Here is a 19,552-nt window from a genome sequence, read left to right as displayed (position 1 = left end):
AATTGCAACCTAAGCATAATATGGGTTCCTGGCCACTGTGACATCTCAGGAAACTGCGCTGCGGATGAGCTAGCTAGGGAAGGCACCAACTTGCAAACAACAACCTCCGCTGATTGGGCCAGCCCTCCTCTAAACACTAAAATACCACCTGCGATCTCTTTTCACGGATCAGGCAAACGCCAGATGGGCGAGGGAACCTACATGTAGTATATCCAAGCAAATCTGGCCTAAGCTGGATGAAAAGAGATCGCGATCGGTGATATTATTAAACCGTATCTCTATAAGCCCACTAGTGGGCCTTCTTACAGGTCACTGTCTCGTGGGCACTCACGGTGCCTATATGGGCCTGCAGACAAATGACTTCTGCCGCAGCTGTAGGGACGAGGAGGAGATAGAAAGCGTTGAGCACTATCTGTGCCACTGTCCCGCACTGTCAAAAACCAGGTACCAATGCCTCCACAGATACTCTTTTGGGTGCCTTGCGGAGCTTGAATCTATAAACCCAAACGATATCTTGCGTTTCATTAGGCAAACGCGCTGGTTTAGCCTCACTGGGGTCTAAACTCTCCTCTTCTTCGAAAGTAGGGTAATAGGAAATAGGGGCCCCCCGCGTGGTAGCACAACGGGCCACAACGGCCTACGTGAGTCTCCGCTCGGACAGCGGAGGCAGCCACTCTAACCTAACCTAACCTAACGTTAATTGGAGATGAGTTGAGAGTAATAAGGCCAGACAACTTTTTAAGGGCTTTTGAAGTTCGAAATTAAACCTTTCGCAATTTTTTAACTTATTACAAAAACAAAAAACAAAAATTGTACTTGTTGTTCGCTGTTTTTCTCTTATTAGTGGCATATTTCTTTCCTTTGCAAGTTTATATAAGAGGTGCTATGAGGGGTCGAAGTCCGAACTTAGAATAAAATAATTTTAAAAAAATATATAATACTAATAATAGTAAAAGCTAGAAAATAATTAGGGAGGTCTTAGGTACTAGTCATCACACTCCTCATCAATCTAGGGCGTTAATCAGACAATTAAATAAAAGCTTTGTACGCGTCAAATTTCTATTGATAGTCATAAGTAAGACCAACTGAACCTTAATCAGGTTATGCTACGCCTCACATTTTTAGAAATTTCACGCGCCCAACGCTTTTATTTAATTGTCTGATCAACGCCTTAGATGGATGAGGAGTGTGATGACTAGTACCTAGGACCTACCTAACTATTTTCTAGCTTTTAGTATTATTATTACTTCATGTAAGTATTGTTTTCAATAAAACCGTTTAACTTAAACATTTTTTTTTTTAATTATTTTATTTTCAAGTTCTTAGTCTTTATTTAATTGCCTATTATTTCTCATTCTATTTAGTTCATTTCGTGACTCATTATTACAAGGACTCTTTGCTGACAATTTGTTACAATCTAAGTCCTCAATACATAATCCTTCCAAAGACTTTACTTGACTCTGCGCCACGTATGCTTGTCCCTCCTCCAACTCCAAAATATTTTGATGTCACTTCTACCGGACTGTATGTAATATTTGTTCCAAATATGGACCAACTCGGACCACAAATACGATTTTTTTCAATATCTCGATATTTGCGCCACCTAGGGGCGATTTTTTCCATAGGTCGCCTTCTATTCTTGTATGTATTATGTGTTCCAAATATGAGCCAAATCGGACCACAAATACGATTTTTGTTAATATCTCGATCCTTGCACCACCTGGCGCCGGTTTTTTTCATAGGTCGCTTTCTATTCTTGTATGTATTATAAGTTCCAAATATGAGCCAAATAGGACCACAAATACGATTTTTGTGAATATTTCGATCCTTGCGCCGCCTGGCGGCGATTTTTTTCATAGGTCGCTTTCTATTCTTGTATGTATCATAAGTTTCAAATATGAGCCAAATCGGACCACAAATACGTTTTTATTGAACATTTCGATCCTTGCGCCACCTAACGACGATTTTTTTTTCGTATTATTGCATTGTCATCGGGTTCTGAACTATATTCCAAGTTTCAAGCTTGTAGCTTATCGGGAAGTTACTTAAATTTTAATTACAAAATTCGTTCAGAACGGCCGGCCGTACAGCCTGTAAAATCAACCTAAATAAAACCGTTTAAAAAGATTTAAGCCATATTTTCCGATGTTTTTTTTCCTATCAGTCTATCTACCGACCTATCTCGGCTTCCGTTTCAAAAACGCCATATCCCAAAAAAAACTTGTATAACGCCCTATTTGTTTTAAAAATGCGGGTACCGGTTAAGTAAAAACGAAGCTCCCTCTATCCTCCTACGCGTTTCGACACATTTCGTACCTTCCTCAGAGAGATATGACATATGGCTATTGCCACAAAATAATCATTAAAAATAAATATTGGCACTGTCCTCAAAAATATTACTTCCTATTAGCTTCTCATGTCATCTAACAGTTCAAACGTTTAAAAATATTGTTTGATTGTAAACAATCAAAGACCTATTTGCTTGTCCATCAATTTGCACTCGTCTATGTTAGTATGGGCTTATAACGCCAAAAATGGTTGAAAATCCCCAACAGTTATCGCAAGTCGTTATAGATGAAAATTTCCAAACACACTTCAAAAAACCTCCTCGCTCGTTAGACCCTCAATGGAATATATTCTAAGGACTTTATTACACAAAATCAAAAGTTTTAGAGGGAATGGGGGTTAAAAGGCCAAATCCGATTTATACAGCACCGAACTCCACCAGTTAAATTCTTTTTTTTTTTTTTTATTTAGTTTTAAAAAAATCGAGAAATTTTTACAAAAATTCAGAATTTTTTATATGAAATTCTCTGAATTTTATGAGTATGCGGTTGGGTTTTATAGCCCAATCAATTTTAGACAAAATATAAGTTATAGTACTCCCGACATTTTTAACGATTTTTTTTAATTTCTTTCCGAATGGTGTTTTTTATGGTTTTATATATAGCACAAAAACCACTGTCACTCTTTTCATGGAGGCAAAATAATTTTTTTTTTTAATTTAGAAAACTCTAACTATAAAGTTAGAAACGTAAGTGAAATTTTCTCGAATTTTGGAATTTTTTCAAAAACGTTTTTGAGCATAGTTTCAGTTGCATAGTTTTTTCTTAAAATATCAAAAATAAAAAAAATTTATTGACGAAGAATAAAAATTACCACTGCTTTTTTCTATTCTATTCTGATATTAGGACTGCATGATCGGTGGTCGTCAACCATCACGGAAGGGCGGTATGTAACGGACGGCCAATGGTTGTAGCAACAGAGAGGAACATTGGAACAAAAACAGAGGGGCGGCGATATGAACTCTTCCACGGGTAGTCAACAACGTTACGTAATCTTATTGGTGGGGTCGTTATCTATAAAAGGAGTTGCGAGTAATCAAGTCAGTGGTGTATTACCCGTTGGATACTATCACCTTTATAGATATAAAAGGAAGGCGGACTTGTGCTAGCCGGATTTTCGTAGGCGAGGCTGAGCGTAAGTGGGCTTTAACAGCACAGCGATAGTATCTTTGGGTCAGACATCGGTCTACTGCCGGGAAAATAACTGAGGAGAGGGAGGACATGTTGACAAAAGGCGGACGGCACCTCTCCCCCCCCCCCCATCCCACCAGGGGACGAAGAGCGAGATAGCCTAAAAAAATTGCCAACCGTCGTAGTCGTGAAGCGAAGCGTGAGCCGTGCCATGACAGCACCCTGAGAAAAATTATGCCTTGAAGGCTTCACCTCTCTATATCGTATCCGAGAATACACCCAGCTGGTTGCCTTAAATAAAAGAGAACCAACTCCTCCGACAAAATTTCCATTAGCTATTGGTCATCACCCGCCTCCCAATCAGCTGTTGTTCGTTGTTGGTTACTGGTTGCCTACACTAGCCGTTCTGCTGTATTACACTAATGATATTACAGTGAAGGTCGAACTATTCAAGCGCTACTTTGAACGCACGAACAGCTCGTTATGGAGTCTACGAAGCCGAAATAGACAAATACTTAAAACAAAAGTTATGTTCTGTAAAACTTCGAGGTATTTTAAGTTAAAGACTGGAATTTAAGGAGTAATTTGGTACGATCAGAGAAGAGGTCGCATCCATAGGTTCTTGTTAGGATTTGGAGTGTTCACTAAACATAACAGACATACATATGTATGTAGGAGAACAACGAAATATCAGTTCAAAGATCAAACCACACTGAACATAACATAGTAATTAAATAACTAGTTAACTTGTTATTAACTAAATAATTAGTTAAATGAAAAAAAAAATCTATAAGATGAGGAGAGTTCAAAATAAATTTTCTCAAACTCGAATGATTGGGTGCGACAAATCTTGGGCTTGTTGAAAATGAAGTAAATTTACCACTGGATCGATAATAAAACTTTCAAAGAGCCTTAACTGTGACGCCGTACTCAAGTAGTAAAACGAAAACCAAATAAAACTAAAGAAAAAAGTTAACAAAAATTTGGAAAAGTAGCCGAAACGTTGAATATCGATTTCACATACATTTCATACCTATCTTGCAATAACAAAAACAACAAATATAACGGAGACGGTTGTTAGCTGAAGAATAATACTAGTCATACGCATATATATAAACTTAAACGACTGCAATTCAAAGATCTAGAGGTCACAGCATCAACAACAATAGCAACAAAAATATGGAATAAATAATAATACAAAAACAAAAAACTCGGCAACGTCAACGCCAAATGCAATAAGTTTAAAATAAAAACAAGCAATTTCAAAATTAAAAACGAAAACAACAACAAAATAAAAATAATTGCAAATTTTAAAGCAAGCTATTGCAAACCAAAAAAATTTAAAGAAACAAAAAAGTAAAAATTAAAAACGATAAATCAAGCGCACAGCATCCCAGTTGACTGGCTCACTGGTTCGTTTGCTTGTTGGTTGGTTGACTGTGGTTCGATGTCGCAGACAGGCATGCGAGCAAAGTCGACAGTTTGGTTAAAACAAAACTTGGTTTGCGGCAAGGAAAAACGATTATGAATTTAAAATATGGCATAGTTATTCTGCACACACACACACACACAAGCACACGGAATAACAGTGTCAAAATGAGGTGCAACATTTAAATGCCAGTTGAATGTGCAAAGCGTCAGACATTCGCCAAACTAAATGAAAAATGTAAACAAAGAAACAAACTAAAAACAATAAAAAATCGTAATCAATTTCCTGCATCAAAGAAAAATTTTGCAATAGCTTCAGCATCATGCCAAGGCGAGTCATATTAGGCGAATCAAAGGCCTTCGAAAAGTGTGAGCTCATTTCGGGGTCGGTTATTTTTTCAAATTTGTCAGGATGTGTTATCGAAAAGAATAAAAAATAAAAGTTCATCTGTCGAAATTTAAAATAAAAATTCCTACATCCGTGTTCGCTGCTGTATATACATTCCACCGATCCTGATCGTTTTTACTGATTTGCGGGTCAATTATTGAAAGCTTTTAACCAAATTAGTGCACAGTTTAAGTAGCTTTGTTGTTGACCTTATATTTATAACACTACATCATAGTAGTTTTACCTTTAATTTTTTATCAGACGTGGACACTTTTGTTCGCTATTATTGGTTTATAAGATGGCGGGTTCGAATCGAGCTCAAGGCCTAACAATAATTATCATATACGTATATTATTTACAATTGCTGTTTTTATGTACGGCACCCTTTTTTCGCTCTTATTTGGAATCCAAATCTATAAATAAAGTTATAGATGTAAAGACGGAAATTCGGGCTATTAACGAACTTTGGGCAATTTTGGTCGTAGTGCTTTTTTTAGCTATATTTTATTAAAATAATTTGTCAATGACACGGGTCATTGTATGAAATAAATGAAGATCTCGTATGCGATCGTTCTGTAGAGTTTACTTTTAATTCAGTAACCGAAGAGGATGTAGTTAGGTCCCTTTACGCCATCAAATCAAACGCTGTTGGTGTGTACGGTATTAATCTACGCTTTTTAAAGCTAATTCTGCCTTGTGCGCTTTCCTCACTTACGCATATTTTTAATTTTATTTTAGTGTCATCTACCTTTCCTTCACAGTGGAAAGTATCAAATGTCACTCCGACCGCAAAAGGAAATGCGTATGACTCCCCAGGAAATTACAGACCTATCAGTATCTTGTCATCACTGTCGAAAGTCTTTGAAAAGTTAATCTCATGCCAAGTAGTGTTGCACCTAAATAAGTATAACCTTTTATCTGAGTACCAATCTGGCTTTAGGTCTGGGCACAGCTGCTCCACTGCACTACTTAAAGTAACAGATGATATCCGTCCTGCTTTTGAAAATAAAATGGTAACGATCTTAGCCCTCTTAGATTTTTCGAAAGCGTTCGACACTGTCAACCATAAGATTTTATTACTTAAATTACAACATTATTTTGGATTCGACACAACGTCTATAAAATTAATTAGGAGTTATCTTTCATATAGGTTACAGCAGACTGTGTGTGGCAATAACATCTCGCAACGGAGCGTAGTATCTTCTGGTGTGCCTCAAGGTTCTATCCTAGCCCCATTTTATTTACTATTTTTATAAATGACATTGTCAGCTGTTGCCAAAATACATCTATACACTTGTATGCGGATGACACTCAGATATACCTTTCGCGTCCTATTGGTCTATGCGAAGATTTAGTATGTAGAATGAATGATGACCTAAAAGCTATATCAAATTGGGCCAAGGTGAATGGGCCTAGCCTAAATCCGGCAAAAACACAAGTCCTGCCAATATCCTTCAACTCCTATGACTTAAATGAATTGCCATCTGTAGTACTGGATGAAACCAAAATACCTTTTCTTTCGGCTGTGACTAATCTTGGGTTTAGGATGAACTCCCGACTTACTTGCATAAACCACATTAATTTTGCTGTCTCGAAAATATATTATGTTCTTAGGAGGTTGTGGCTTGGCTGTTATCTTCCAGTTAACACAAAAATTAAACTAGTAAAGGCTCTCGTTGTCACACAAATCACCTATTTCGAACTAGTATATGGAGATCTCGACTCAGAATCCAATAGGAAATTAACCTAGCTCTGAATAATGCTGCGAGGTTTATATACGGTAAGAGAATGTTTGATCACATCTCCATCTACACAAAAAATATTCTTGGAAGGAGCTTGGAAAATTACCTTCAGACTAGGAACGTAATTTTTTTATTTAAAAATATTAGGTACCAGAAACCCGGCTATCTTTATGAAAAACTCAGCTTTGTAATATCTTCCCGTACTAATAATATTTTAGTACCACGATTTGTATCTCTACCGGGGTCTAGATTATTCTTTGTTAGTGCTGTGCGACTATGGAACTCATTGCCAATGTCAATTAAATGTATTAAATCAGATAGTTGCTTTAAGGCGGCAGTTGCAAATCATTTTTCATAGGGATGTCTCTTACATCCCGCTCTGCCTCGTTCGTGAGGTTTCTTCTAATTTAAGTTTTTTTTTTTAATTTATTTAATAATTTGGGAAAAATTTTAATTAAGTTATTTTATATTCTAATATCAGTAAACTCTGTAATTTATATGTAAAACGTACAAAAAAAGACTCAGCGTCTTAATGTGCTAAGGGAGTAAACAAACAAATAAATATAAATATAAACGATTGTGAGCACACAAAGAAATCTATTTGTACTATGGCACTATTGTGAATGTTTGCACTGCATTACCGGCAGTTGTTATCATATTCCAGATGGCAGCGCAAGCTGTAAGTTTTAACTGATTGATAGAACAGCTGATTTCTGTTGATATTTGATAAGATACTTTTATATTGGTTGTGCAAGATGCGCAAGGGTCCGGCTCGTTTATTATTGTTATGATAAATATTGTTAGGCCTTGAGCTGGATTCGAACCCGCGATCATACAAGTCAGTAGGCCGATATAACAACAAAAATTTTTATTATTGGTTTTTGAGTTGTTGGCGAACTTTCTTCTTTATCTTGGTGTTTTGCTGGCTTGAGGTCCGATTTTTAAATTAAAAACCAATGAAAGTACGTAAACCCAAGCCAACCACTGAAGACGTGTAAAACAATTCAGCCCTGAAGACGGTTACCGTGGGGAACCGAAATATATTGGTACAATTAAAAACTACTTTTGGTTTTTCATTATTGGTTTAGTTTTGGTAAGAATATGTACCCTATTTAAATTCTTCGTTATTTCTAAAACCTTTAATTTAGAGCTCACAACTATTTTTTGTTGTTTAGATGCTTTTGAATGAATTTCTAATGCAAAATAATGAATTTCTAATGCAAATTAGCAAAACAAAACTGTTGTTGGAGATAACTCTCTCACGCCATTCATTACAGAACAAGTACACTAAGTTATTGGTAAACAAAAAATATGCAAGAAAAACGGTTTGTGATAAAGAGAAACAAAAAAATCCATTTTTACAACATATCTCTAATGTACTAAATTAAAAGAAAGGAAATAATAATAATAAAAAATGGTAAACTAGTATACAGGAACACTCGAAAAACTCGTTTACATACAAATAAACGTATTGATAAAGTTGGCCATGCGCGAGCCTAAAATTTCAATGGATGATCTTTCCTGCATTGTATCCGCTGTAAAATCCCCATATATTTATATTCAATTGAAGATTATGGTCAATACGCAAAATTTACATAGTTCATACATACGTTTTTTTAATAAGAAGTTGTTATAGTAAATTAGTAGTAGTTGTTATTGTTGTAGTTTTTTGTGCGTATGCATACATTGAAGTATGTGTGTGTAGCGTGGCATTAGTATAAGAAATATAAAAAGGAAAATGTGTAGTGTTGATTAGTACTTAAAATTTAGATAGCTGTAAAAAATAGTAGTAAATAGTACTTAGATATAAATGTATGTATGTATGAAGATAACATTGTATCTGTATGTATTAAATGTAATATAGCTGCACACAAGATTGTTCATATCTCAATACCCACACGATGAGCTCATGAATTATGAATTGCGAATTAAATGAGTTGGTTGAGCGAACGTCAATAAATCAAAAGACAAACATTGAAAGGCAAAATGCCTTCATACAAAAGAATCTCACAGATCCTACGTGTTAAAGGAAATGGAAATTTAATTTTATTTTCTTTTATAGGAATTCTTATTATTGTTTATTTGTATGCAATCTTCTTAGTTTATGGTGTTAACAAAATTGCACAGTGGTTTGTGTTTACATTAAATAATAGTTAAAAACTGAGGAAAAATGCCGCTAGGTGGCACACGAATCAAGATATTATAAATTTCGAACTACATAAGTTAATAATCTTGCAATCAATAACACTGTGCAACAGCCGGCTGGGTATTGGACCAAACCCACTTTTTTGTAGAGATTGAGGCTTAAGTAGACAAAGTACTATCTCTGTTTTTCGAAGTTAGCCTCAAACAAATGGATATCGGCTTTCGAAGTTCGAAATTCTACATTTCGAAATTTAATTTTTTTTGTTACTGCGTTTAGCAAATTAAAAAATAAAAATGTGGTCGTGGTCCGCTCTTTTCCCTTGTTTGAAGGGCTGAATTCTTTAGTATAACAGCTGTTATACGAGGTGAAAAGTCAGATAGTCCCATGATAGTGGCTACTACTTTCATGTCTGCACATACTCTCCACTGGAATTGCTCGTACTAATTTTTCAAAAAAAGAATTCAGTCATTCAAATAAGAGAAAAAGGCGGACCACGGCCACAGTTTTACTTTTTTAATTTGCTGAACGCGTTAACAAAAAATAAAAATTTTTATATGTAGAATTTCGAACTTCGAAAGCCGATATCTATTTTTTGGAGGTTAACTTCGAAAAACGGAGATAGTACTTTGTCTACTTAAGCCTCAATCTCTAAAAATAAGTGGCTTTGGCCCAATATCCAGAAAAAAAGTTGATTTTGTGGCATAGTGCAATGAAGTTACTTGACGTTTTATTAGAAGCCTTAAACTCGAACTATTGTTCAGACCCCGCTGAAAATGCAATACCAAAAAACGTATTCTGTAAGATCGCGCAAAAATTAAGACATGTGGAATATTCTCCCAAAATCAATGGAATCATGCAATCAAATTTGAACAACAGAATTACTGAGGAAGACGAGAGAGCGTCGAAACACGTAGGATAGAAATATGAAAATTTAACTTTGCTTTCCTATTTCTCGACCTTAAAGCTCCATCAAAGCAAACAGTTGAGTTTAACATCCCGTTCAGGTTGATACTTGTAAATTGAAACATATTTCAGATACATGTGACAGTGCAATATGTTGCAAAAAAAAAATTTACTAAGTGGTGCACGCATCAGTATATTTCGATTATTCGTTCTAAATTTATGGAATGTTTCTATCGGGCTTTAAGTAACAACAAAGTTAGCTAGATAGTTTAAACTCTTATACAATGCAACATCAGATAAATTCCGCTAGGTGGCGCACGGATTGATATATTTGGTAAATTCGAAATAAAGTGGGTATCCTGAAGTCGATTTATATTTGAATGATTCTCTGTAGTGCTTTCTCTAATTACGTTAGAAGACAAAACGGTTCCGACCTTGTGTCATTTTTAGTGAAATTTTCTGTTGACACTGAAGATGTCACAAACAAAACCAAACCAAATTTCGAAGTTAATGCAATAGGGGAGAAAAAAATTTCGAATTTCAATGAAAGTTTGGTTTTCTAGAATGAGATTTACAAAATGACATTGAGATTAGATTTTTTTGCAGAAATACATTTATATTCGAAGTTCTATTTTAGAAAATTGTTGTTATTTCAAAATTTGCAATTCATTTTATGCTCATTAACACACTGTGCATTAGCCACTCACATGCAAGTAATGTTAAGATGATTGCAATTTGTTGTATTTGTATGCGTTTATGTTAAGCAAACTGTATATTTTTACGAAGCTGTTTGTTTGTTAAATTGCTAATGATCGAAGAATGCGAATTTACATTTCAAATTGTTAACATTTACATATGAAATTGCCCTTAAATGTAAGTAAAAACTGTATGCTTGTTTCGTTTGTTTGTGAGTCGCATTTGCACTTTCAGGAATTTGGTGGGTAGAACGAATGAAGATGAAGATGTTTAACACACATACCTACAAACATGGTAAAAATATTAGGAGCGGGAAAAAAATTCGAAATCTTTGTTCGAATTTCACTAAAGGCATTTCTATTACATGCTTTTGTGTATTAGTTTCAAGAAAAAAGAGCATGTCCTTTTCAATACAAGACTTTTTTAAAACCAAATTCTAAAACACTTAATAACATAGTTATTATGAGGAAGAAATAATTTATGAAGAGACTATTGACAAAAGTTTTTTTTTATATTTTTAAAAACTATTTTTTGTATGCATATTATTTAAACGCTTCCTTCTATATTTTTTTCCTAGAATTAACAGTTTTCTTTTTCGAAAAATACATGGAAAAAACCTTGTCACAAATTGATTTGCTTTCATATTTTCTATATTCAAAACTTTTCGAAATTCAAATTATTTCTGCAATCGAATAATTTTCGAAACTCATTTTTTTAATACATATTTCTTTACACATCTCCAGTAAACAAAAATATATGAAGACAACTTACTAAAAGCGTAAATAACAATAATTCGAAAATTTTCGAAATTCAAAAAACTGTGTGCTTGGCTAAGTTTGAAATTTATGGTTTGCTGGGTGAAAGCTACTTCTACTAACTTTATTTTATTTTAAGATAAATATAACAGAAATCTTATTCGAAAAAAATTCGAAGTCGGAGGACTTTGAAAACCTTTATATTTTTGAACACGTAAGTCAGTTTTCAGAATCAAATTTAGTTTAACTTCAGGAAACAATCTGAAATTTTTTATAATTCGATTTATTTTCGAAATCAAAAGTATTTTATAAATTCAAACAATTTGTGAAACTGATATTATTTCCAAAGTTCGAATAGATATCGAAATAAGTTTTGTTTTCGAATTTGTGATCCTATACCTTTCTATTCATGAACACTTAAAATCAATTTAGTTAATAAAAATTTTTTAATACAGGAAGCATTCCTTACTTTTAAAAATTTTAACTATTTTTGATTTATATTTATTTATATTTTATATTCGACCGTCGAATTGGTTTGCTATTGAAGTTGTGATCCAATTCATTTCCTATATATCTTAGTCAAATAAAGGAAATAAAAATTCTTCAACAATGAATCGAGTTTTTAAAATAAAGTTTTTGAAATAACACATATCTAACAGTAATAAAAAATTATGAATATGGGAAAGATATTCGAGACTATTTAATCGGGAAAGAAACCAACTTCGAAATTCTGAAACTTTAGGTAACCTCAAAGCGATCATCTGCCTAGGAAAACCCCAGACTTATCTATAAAAGGAAATAACCATAATTTCAAATCTTGAACAACTTCAAAGAGAGAAACATTAAATAAATATTTAACTTTTGAACATACATATAAAAAGGTTCTAAAACTTTTTTAAAAATAAAAAAAATCTGATTATGAAATTCGAAATATTTTGTATTTCCTTGCAAACTATTATAAACATTTAGTTTGCATATTCTGTAATCCTTTTCCTTATGATTAGGAAATGGGTTATTCTATTTTGGAAAATAAATAAGAACTAGCTCCTCAAATTTTAAAAATTCGAATTATTTTGTAAACCCAAACTATTTTAAAAACTAGGCTTATTAAGATTTATAATAATATTATTTTCTCAAAAATCGCGAAAAAACAAGTATATGCAAACAAAAAGCAAATCATTAAATCGAATGTTATTATTCGTAAACGAATAAATAATCACATATTCAAAAAAATTCGAAACTCGAAATATTTTTGATATAAACATCGCAAATTTTCTTAAAATTCAAACTGGTTTCGAAGTTTAAATTAGAAAAAATAATTAAATTACTTTCGATATGTAAACTATTTTCTAAATTAGGTAATTTTCAAAACCACATCAATTTAAATTTATCGTAAAATTATTTTATATATGACAACTGCTTTTCAAATTGAATACGATAAATTTTCGACGTCGAAAACCGAAACATCGCTGAAGTGAATTTAAAAAAACAATTTGAAAAGTACTGTAATAGGACGTTTTTTAATTGAGATAATTTTCTCATACAATCTTGCTCCCTTGTTTTAAAAGTTCTCAATTTCGAATGTTCAGCTTTACAAAAACTGCTACAATTAAATTTTCGGAATTATTTTACGAATTGCATAGACAACTTTCTGGCTTGTTATTCAAATCGTTTTTATTAAGCACATTTCTTGCGGAATACCGCTACTCCTGCAATAAAAAATTGTCAATCTAAAAGACAATCTAAGACATATTCAAATTCGTATTTTCGCATTTGCTAGCAACAACACACAAAAGTTTTTATTCTCATTAACACATCCTCTGCAATTGATATCAATGAAATGCATGACAAACACACTTAGATTTGTAAAAAAAACAAAACAAGAACACAAAATTGTACATTCATTCAAACACTTGCGCGCTCCTACAATAAAACAAATTTGCCTCTACATACCATCTATCAACTTGACGAAATTATCTGGGAAAACACCAACTTTGCCATGTAATTCACCCTTCCACCAGCCTTTATCTGGCAATTCCGTGCTTATAATCGTGATGACTTCCCCGACTTTCAATTCTAATTCATCATCATTTTGTGGCGCATATGGATATTCGACGCGACAATATTCACGTTGCGGTTTCGGTGGCAACGATGGTGCAACATCATCTAACAATGATGTATTATTGATTGTGCTTGCCGCGGTAATGGAGCTACTACTAATGCTACTGCTATTCAACAAATCCTCTTTGGAATTATGGAAACTTAAGCGATTCATTTTTTTCGTTGTTGAACTGGTGCTGCTGGACGCTGCGGCATTTAAGTTAACCGATGATGTGGTAGTGTTGGTACTACTGGCGACACCACTTGACTTATCCAACAATGAAGAAGCTGCAGCAGTGACAGTAGCTGATTTTGATGTTGTTATTGTGGTACTTATTGTTGAGGGGTTAGGACCGGCTGATGGCCTTTTGCTAGCTAAAATAGGTGACGGTTCGATAACAGTAACAAAATTTGAAGGAAATACACCGATTTTATTTTTTAAACGTCCACGCCACCAGCCTTCCTCGACCTAAATGGCAAATAAGAAAAGAAAAGAAAATTAGAATGAAAACATATGTGAAAATATTGAGGATTGTAGCATGAATGAGTTTAGTGTCATGTGTGTGTATTTGTGTATAAGCGTTAAATATGACACAGCCACAATAGCCATCATGTTCTTCTTAGTCTCTATATGCATAGTTATGTACATTAGCATACAGTCACTCTTAGTAGAAATGATACCAAAAGTTAGTTGCTTTTGTAAGTCACTTCAATTAAATATGGTTTGGCATTATGAAATCGCATAAGAATTTCGACGTATTTTGAAAATATAACCATTTTCGAAGTTTCAAATATTTTCTATATCTTTGCAGATTTTTATAGTTTTTTGGTTTAATCATGATTAGGAAGGATTTGTTCTATTCAGAAAATTTTTTTAAACACAACTTCGAAAATATTTCAGAACTTGAATTACTTTCGAAATTCTAATAATTTTCAAACTATATTCATAGCTCGAAGTATTTTGTTAAAAACTATAATTTATTTCTGATTTCAAATTATATTCTAATTTCGAACAATTTTGAAGTTTCGAACAATTTTCGAAGCTAGACTTTTTTTAAATATTTTAGTTTTGAACACCCAAAGGGATTTATTTACTTAATGAAAATTGGTTAAGCATAATTGAAACTCGTGAAAATTTCTTCGCCTTTTTTTTTTTTTTGTTTTTTTTTTTTTTGGAAAAAAAAAAAGTTTGAAATATTATTAAAAATTCAGTTATCTTCAAATAATTCGACTAATTGGTCACAGAGTTATGGTCAAATTATTTTCTACATCTTTGCAGACTATTATAATTATTTAATTTGCATATTCTGTAATGCCGTGTGGTGATGGTAGCGTGCATAATCGAATGAGCCAAGATCCCGCATTCCCGAATTGTTGTATTTATAATCCAATTTGAAAAAAAGTTTGATGACGTAGCGCTTTTGAAATATTTCGATTTATTACATTTCTCTCATGTTTTGCTACCAGTGTTCGGAATATTTAAAACTGTTACCTGAGTAAACGACTACGCCGGAGTAAAAATTAAATTTCGGAGTATATTTTTTCCTCCTTTTTGAAAGCGGGCGAACAAATAACATTAAATTGATTTGGTGGCTTGGCAAACCTTTCGATTGTGTTTTTACCATGAAATGTTTCTCAGAAAAAACGTTATCTGCCTCATCAGATGCACATGGAGTCGACCTAAAACGTGTAGGATGGCCAATTAATGCACCACATTCTATCTCGCCGGATATTTATCGCGAAAAATATTATTATTATTTTCGGTTTACCATACATATTTCATGCTCTCTTAATGACAGAAGATTTCAAAAGCGGGGCAGATTCGTGTAGGAACGATAATGGCGACCTGGTAACTGACGTACAGAGTGTTGGGGAAGACGAACCCGATACCCCGATTGCCGATGATGAAACACATTCCCCGGCATCCAATATCACGGCTAAAAAATCACAAGGTGCCAAGTAATGATGGGATACCCGACAGGCTGTTAAAACATGGAGGCAATGAGTTGGTATAAGATAAACAAGCAAAAAAATGGTATAAGGGCAGTAAATTTGGACAAGACGAAGTACTTGCTGTCATCTTGGCCTTTGTAGCCACCCCACTGTTGACGGATATAAGAGACTGTGAAGGATGTCGTTCATTTGGGAAGCAGCATTACAACCAACAATGTCGGCCTAGAAATCAACCGGAGAATAACTCTTGCCAAGAATTGCTTCTTTAGGCAACTGAAAAGTAAAGTCCTCTCTCGACGAACAAAATTCTCGCTCTACAAGACACTCATCATCGGAATCATGGAAGGTGTCGATAGAAGATGAGATGGCTCTTGGAGTATTCGAGAGAAAAGTTATCCGGAAGGAGCTATAATGATGACCTTTACACAGACATGACGATAGTGAAACGATTGAAAATCGAAAGGCTTCGCTAACTAGGGCATGTTATGCGGATGAATGAATACGCTCCGGCAGTTTGTAAACAGAGCAACGACAAAACCTTCACTGAGTTGGGAGAGACAGTTGGAGGAAGATTTGACCTCGCTTGGTGCCCCCAATTGGCGACTGTTTTCGCAAAACAGGCTTAGCTGACCTCGCTGACTCAACGTACTTCATTTTTATATAAAACTTCAAGAAGTGATGTATGTTGAATTTTGGCAGGATTTACACATCGCGTACAGTTTATCCTGCTATTCTCATTCCGTATGAAAAAAGTACAAAAGCTGAGTAAAATGTGAACAGTGAATGCGAACAATGAATTCACGTCTTTTTGTCAAATCCGATGTATGTAAATAATCAGCTTTTCATACGTATGCAATAAAACTTGAACCAAAATATATTAATAAGTAATAATATTTAGTTTTCAACTCACCCCAAATAAACCTTTGTGATAAAAAAAGTAGTAAGAGGTAAGAGCGGAGCAAAATACTCCGATTGGAATAAAGTCTGAACACGGTGTCAGCAATAAAACATGTTGTCAAAAGCGTGACGTCACGTCGAGAAAATTTATTTCACAGCTAACTAAGATTTTTTGCTCTCTCATTTTTTAATGCGGGATCTGTTTATTGGTTCATGGGTAGCGTGCTCCGCCTACCACACCGAAGACCCTGACAAAGCAACATCAAAGTTTTAGAAATAAGCCTTTCAATTAGAAGATAGTTTTTTTAAGCAGGGCCGCGCCTCGGCAGTGTTTGGTAAGCACTCCGAGTGTATTTCTGCCATGAAAAGGTCTCAGTGAAAACTCATCTGCCTAGCAGATGCCGTTCGGAGTCGGCATAAACCAAGTAGGTCCCGTCCCGCCAATTTGTAGGAAAAATTAAAAAGGAGCACGACGCAAATTGGAAGAGAAGCTCGGCCTAAAATCACTTCGGAAGTTATGGCGCCTTACATTTATTTATTTTTATAAATAAAACCAAATTTCTTCTCTTTTTTAATTTATTTCACTAACTTTCAAAAAGTTTAATATAAAAATAATTATTTTTTTTTTTAAATGTTTACAACAAAATAATCTGTCAACAGATACCGGAATTTTTTTGAAAATTGAAGATTTTTTATTAAATTGTTTTTTGGGTTTTCAAACTCGGAAAGGAATTTAAAAAATACCAATTAGCGCCCAATTGCAAAGCGAACTGCGGGGCATTCATATGGCTGAGTGGTTAATGGCATCTGCCTTTACACTGGTATGAATGTTGGAGATTCGAGTTCAATACTCAGCTCCCGAGAAGCTAGCTGATGAAGAAGTAAAATTCATGTCCTAGTAACCATCTCCGATTGTAAAAACTTAGCAATTTTTCTCTAATATCAATAACAAAAACCATTGTAAAGCTTGCTCATATGTCTCGATAATTACATACATATGGAATTAAAAAAAAATACTGTATCCTTTTTTTTGGCGTAGATTTTGTTTCAGGTTTTTGCAAATTTTTCTAATTCTGTTGAAAATTGGATATTTTTTAAAAATTACGAAATAGTTTTTTTAAAAAGTATATATTCACAAAAGTGTTTTTTTATTTGGGTTAACTTTTGTTTGAGGTTCTGCAAATTTTCAAACATTTTTTAGATTTGGAAAAGATTTTAAATATATCAACTTTAAACAAAATTTTATAAAAAAAAAATGTATAAATAGTTAAATTTTGTTGAAAATTTGTTTTTTTTTTTTCAATATTTCTGAAATCATATTATTTTCTTTATTGAAAAAATTTGTTTAAGACACTATTAGCATAGAAATTTTAACCCAACTGTTCCATTTGGACTGTAGGCGACTGTACTTTTAATATTGACTATAATAGACTAAGTGACGTAAATGTTTTGTTATAGTTATTGTTGCTAGATTGTGGCAGACTGGCTGGTTATCGTGATATAGTTTTAGTATGTGTGTATGTCCATATATGCAAATACAAACCTCCCCAAGGAATTCAATGACATCACCCACGGCCAGCGACAATTCGTCGTCATTGACTTGTGTATAACTAAAGATAACTTTACAGCGGCGATTTGTTGTAGCGGCTTTGTCCCTGCAAATAATAATGTATGTATATAATAAAAATCCTATAAAAAAAACATGATAATAAACGATAGCGAGGTATGCAAAGAAATGCTGTAGAAATCAAAAAAAAATCTGTTGCTGAGACGAATGATAACCAGTAATTATGCATTTTATAGCATTGCGATTTCAGTTAAGCAACTTTTTAACTCATGTCTTTAATTATTATTATTTTTTTGTTTTCTTAAAAATTTTTTTTTTTATCATTTCTGTGCAGCCCTCAGAGTCAGCATTACAAACCTCATTGTGACTTTATTTTCGTCGTTATTATCAATCACGCGCACAAAATTATCAGGAAACATTCCTGTTTTGCCGTTCGATTGCAATGTGCCCTCCCACCAACCGCCTGGCATTTGTTTAATGCTGTGTATGAGAGCACCTTTGATAAGGTCGAGCTCATCGGGTTCTTGCGCCACATAATCGTATTCTACTATAGCGGAAACTAGAATGAAAGAAATAAAAAAAGGTCAGTAATTGGTTTTGTATTCTTCTACTTCTAGTACTTAATTTTTTAATAAGTAGAAAATAGGCAATTAATTTGTTAGAAATAAATCTACTTAAAAAGATATAATTAAGAGCTTTGCAAACAGTTTGCGTGTTGTATCTACATATGTATATTAGAGTGCATCTTATTGAAGGGCACATTTTATTCCGAGCTAAAACCAGTTCTAGAAATATTTTCTAAACCATAAAAAACTTGCATACTAAACATTTTAAAGTTGATTACTGCCAGTTCAGACCAATGCGCAGGCTTCTGTTTAAGATTTTATTTGGCGTTAGCTAGCTAGAATCATTGTTTGCTATCAACTTATTGGCTTGGAGCTCAAGTTCTTTTATTATAAGCTTTTATTTTTGTATATTTCCAGTACCCTTTACAGATTGATACAGTACCCTGTATAGGATAGCTTTGTGGTATTGAAAAAGGAACCAAGGCTTAAAAAGCAAGTGATGCTGAAAAGGTAACCAGTGAGAAAAGAAGTCGCTGAATATGAGTAATAAAGTAACCGGTAAAAAAGAAGGCGGTGAAAAAGTGTAACAGGTGACAAAAAGTAACCGACGAAAAGTAGCCGCGAGAAAGAGTAATCGGCGACAGAAAGTTACCGGACCTAAAGGCTAACCAATGCAATATAAGTAACCAGTGAAAAAAGTAAGCGATAACAAAGAGTAAGCCGTGAAGGAATGTACCCAAAGACAAAGACAAAAGTAAAAAAAAAAATGTAAGGCGCGATAACCTCCGAAGAGATCTAAGGCCGAGCTTCTCTTCCAATTTGCGTCGAGCTCCTCTTGATTTTCCCTACAAATTGGCCAGACGGGACCTACATGTTTTAAGCCGACTCCGAACGGCATCTGCAAGCCAGATGAGTTTTCACTGAGAGCTTTGCAT

At 34.0% G+C, this 19,552-nt stretch overlaps 1 protein-coding gene across 5 annotated transcripts in view; it reads right to left on the bottom strand.

Moving 5' to 3' along the window:
• The window catches only part of cindr (CIN85 and CD2AP related), a 248,553-nt gene that overhangs the window by 44,706 nt on the left and 184,295 nt on the right, over positions 1–19,552 (bottom strand). For all 5 annotated transcript variants that reach the window (XM_067760890.1, XM_067760891.1, XM_067760894.1 and 2 more), the window contains 3 exons: positions 18,409–18,610; positions 18,028–18,139; positions 13,488–14,103 (listed from right to left, as the gene is read on the bottom strand). In XM_067760890.1, coding sequence (XP_067616991.1) covers positions 13,488–14,103; positions 18,028–18,139; positions 18,409–18,610 — 930 coding nt within the window. Of the gene's footprint in view, positions 1–13,487; positions 14,104–18,027; positions 18,140–18,408; positions 18,611–19,552 lie in introns of those variants that run through there.

The sequence above is a fragment of the Eurosta solidaginis genome, chromosome 1, assembly GCF_040869045.1.
Source record: "Eurosta solidaginis isolate ZX-2024a chromosome 1, ASM4086904v1, whole genome shotgun sequence".
Lineage (NCBI taxonomy): Eukaryota > Metazoa > Arthropoda > Insecta > Diptera > Tephritidae > Eurosta > Eurosta solidaginis.
This window is presented reverse-complemented; position numbering and strand designations above follow the sequence as displayed.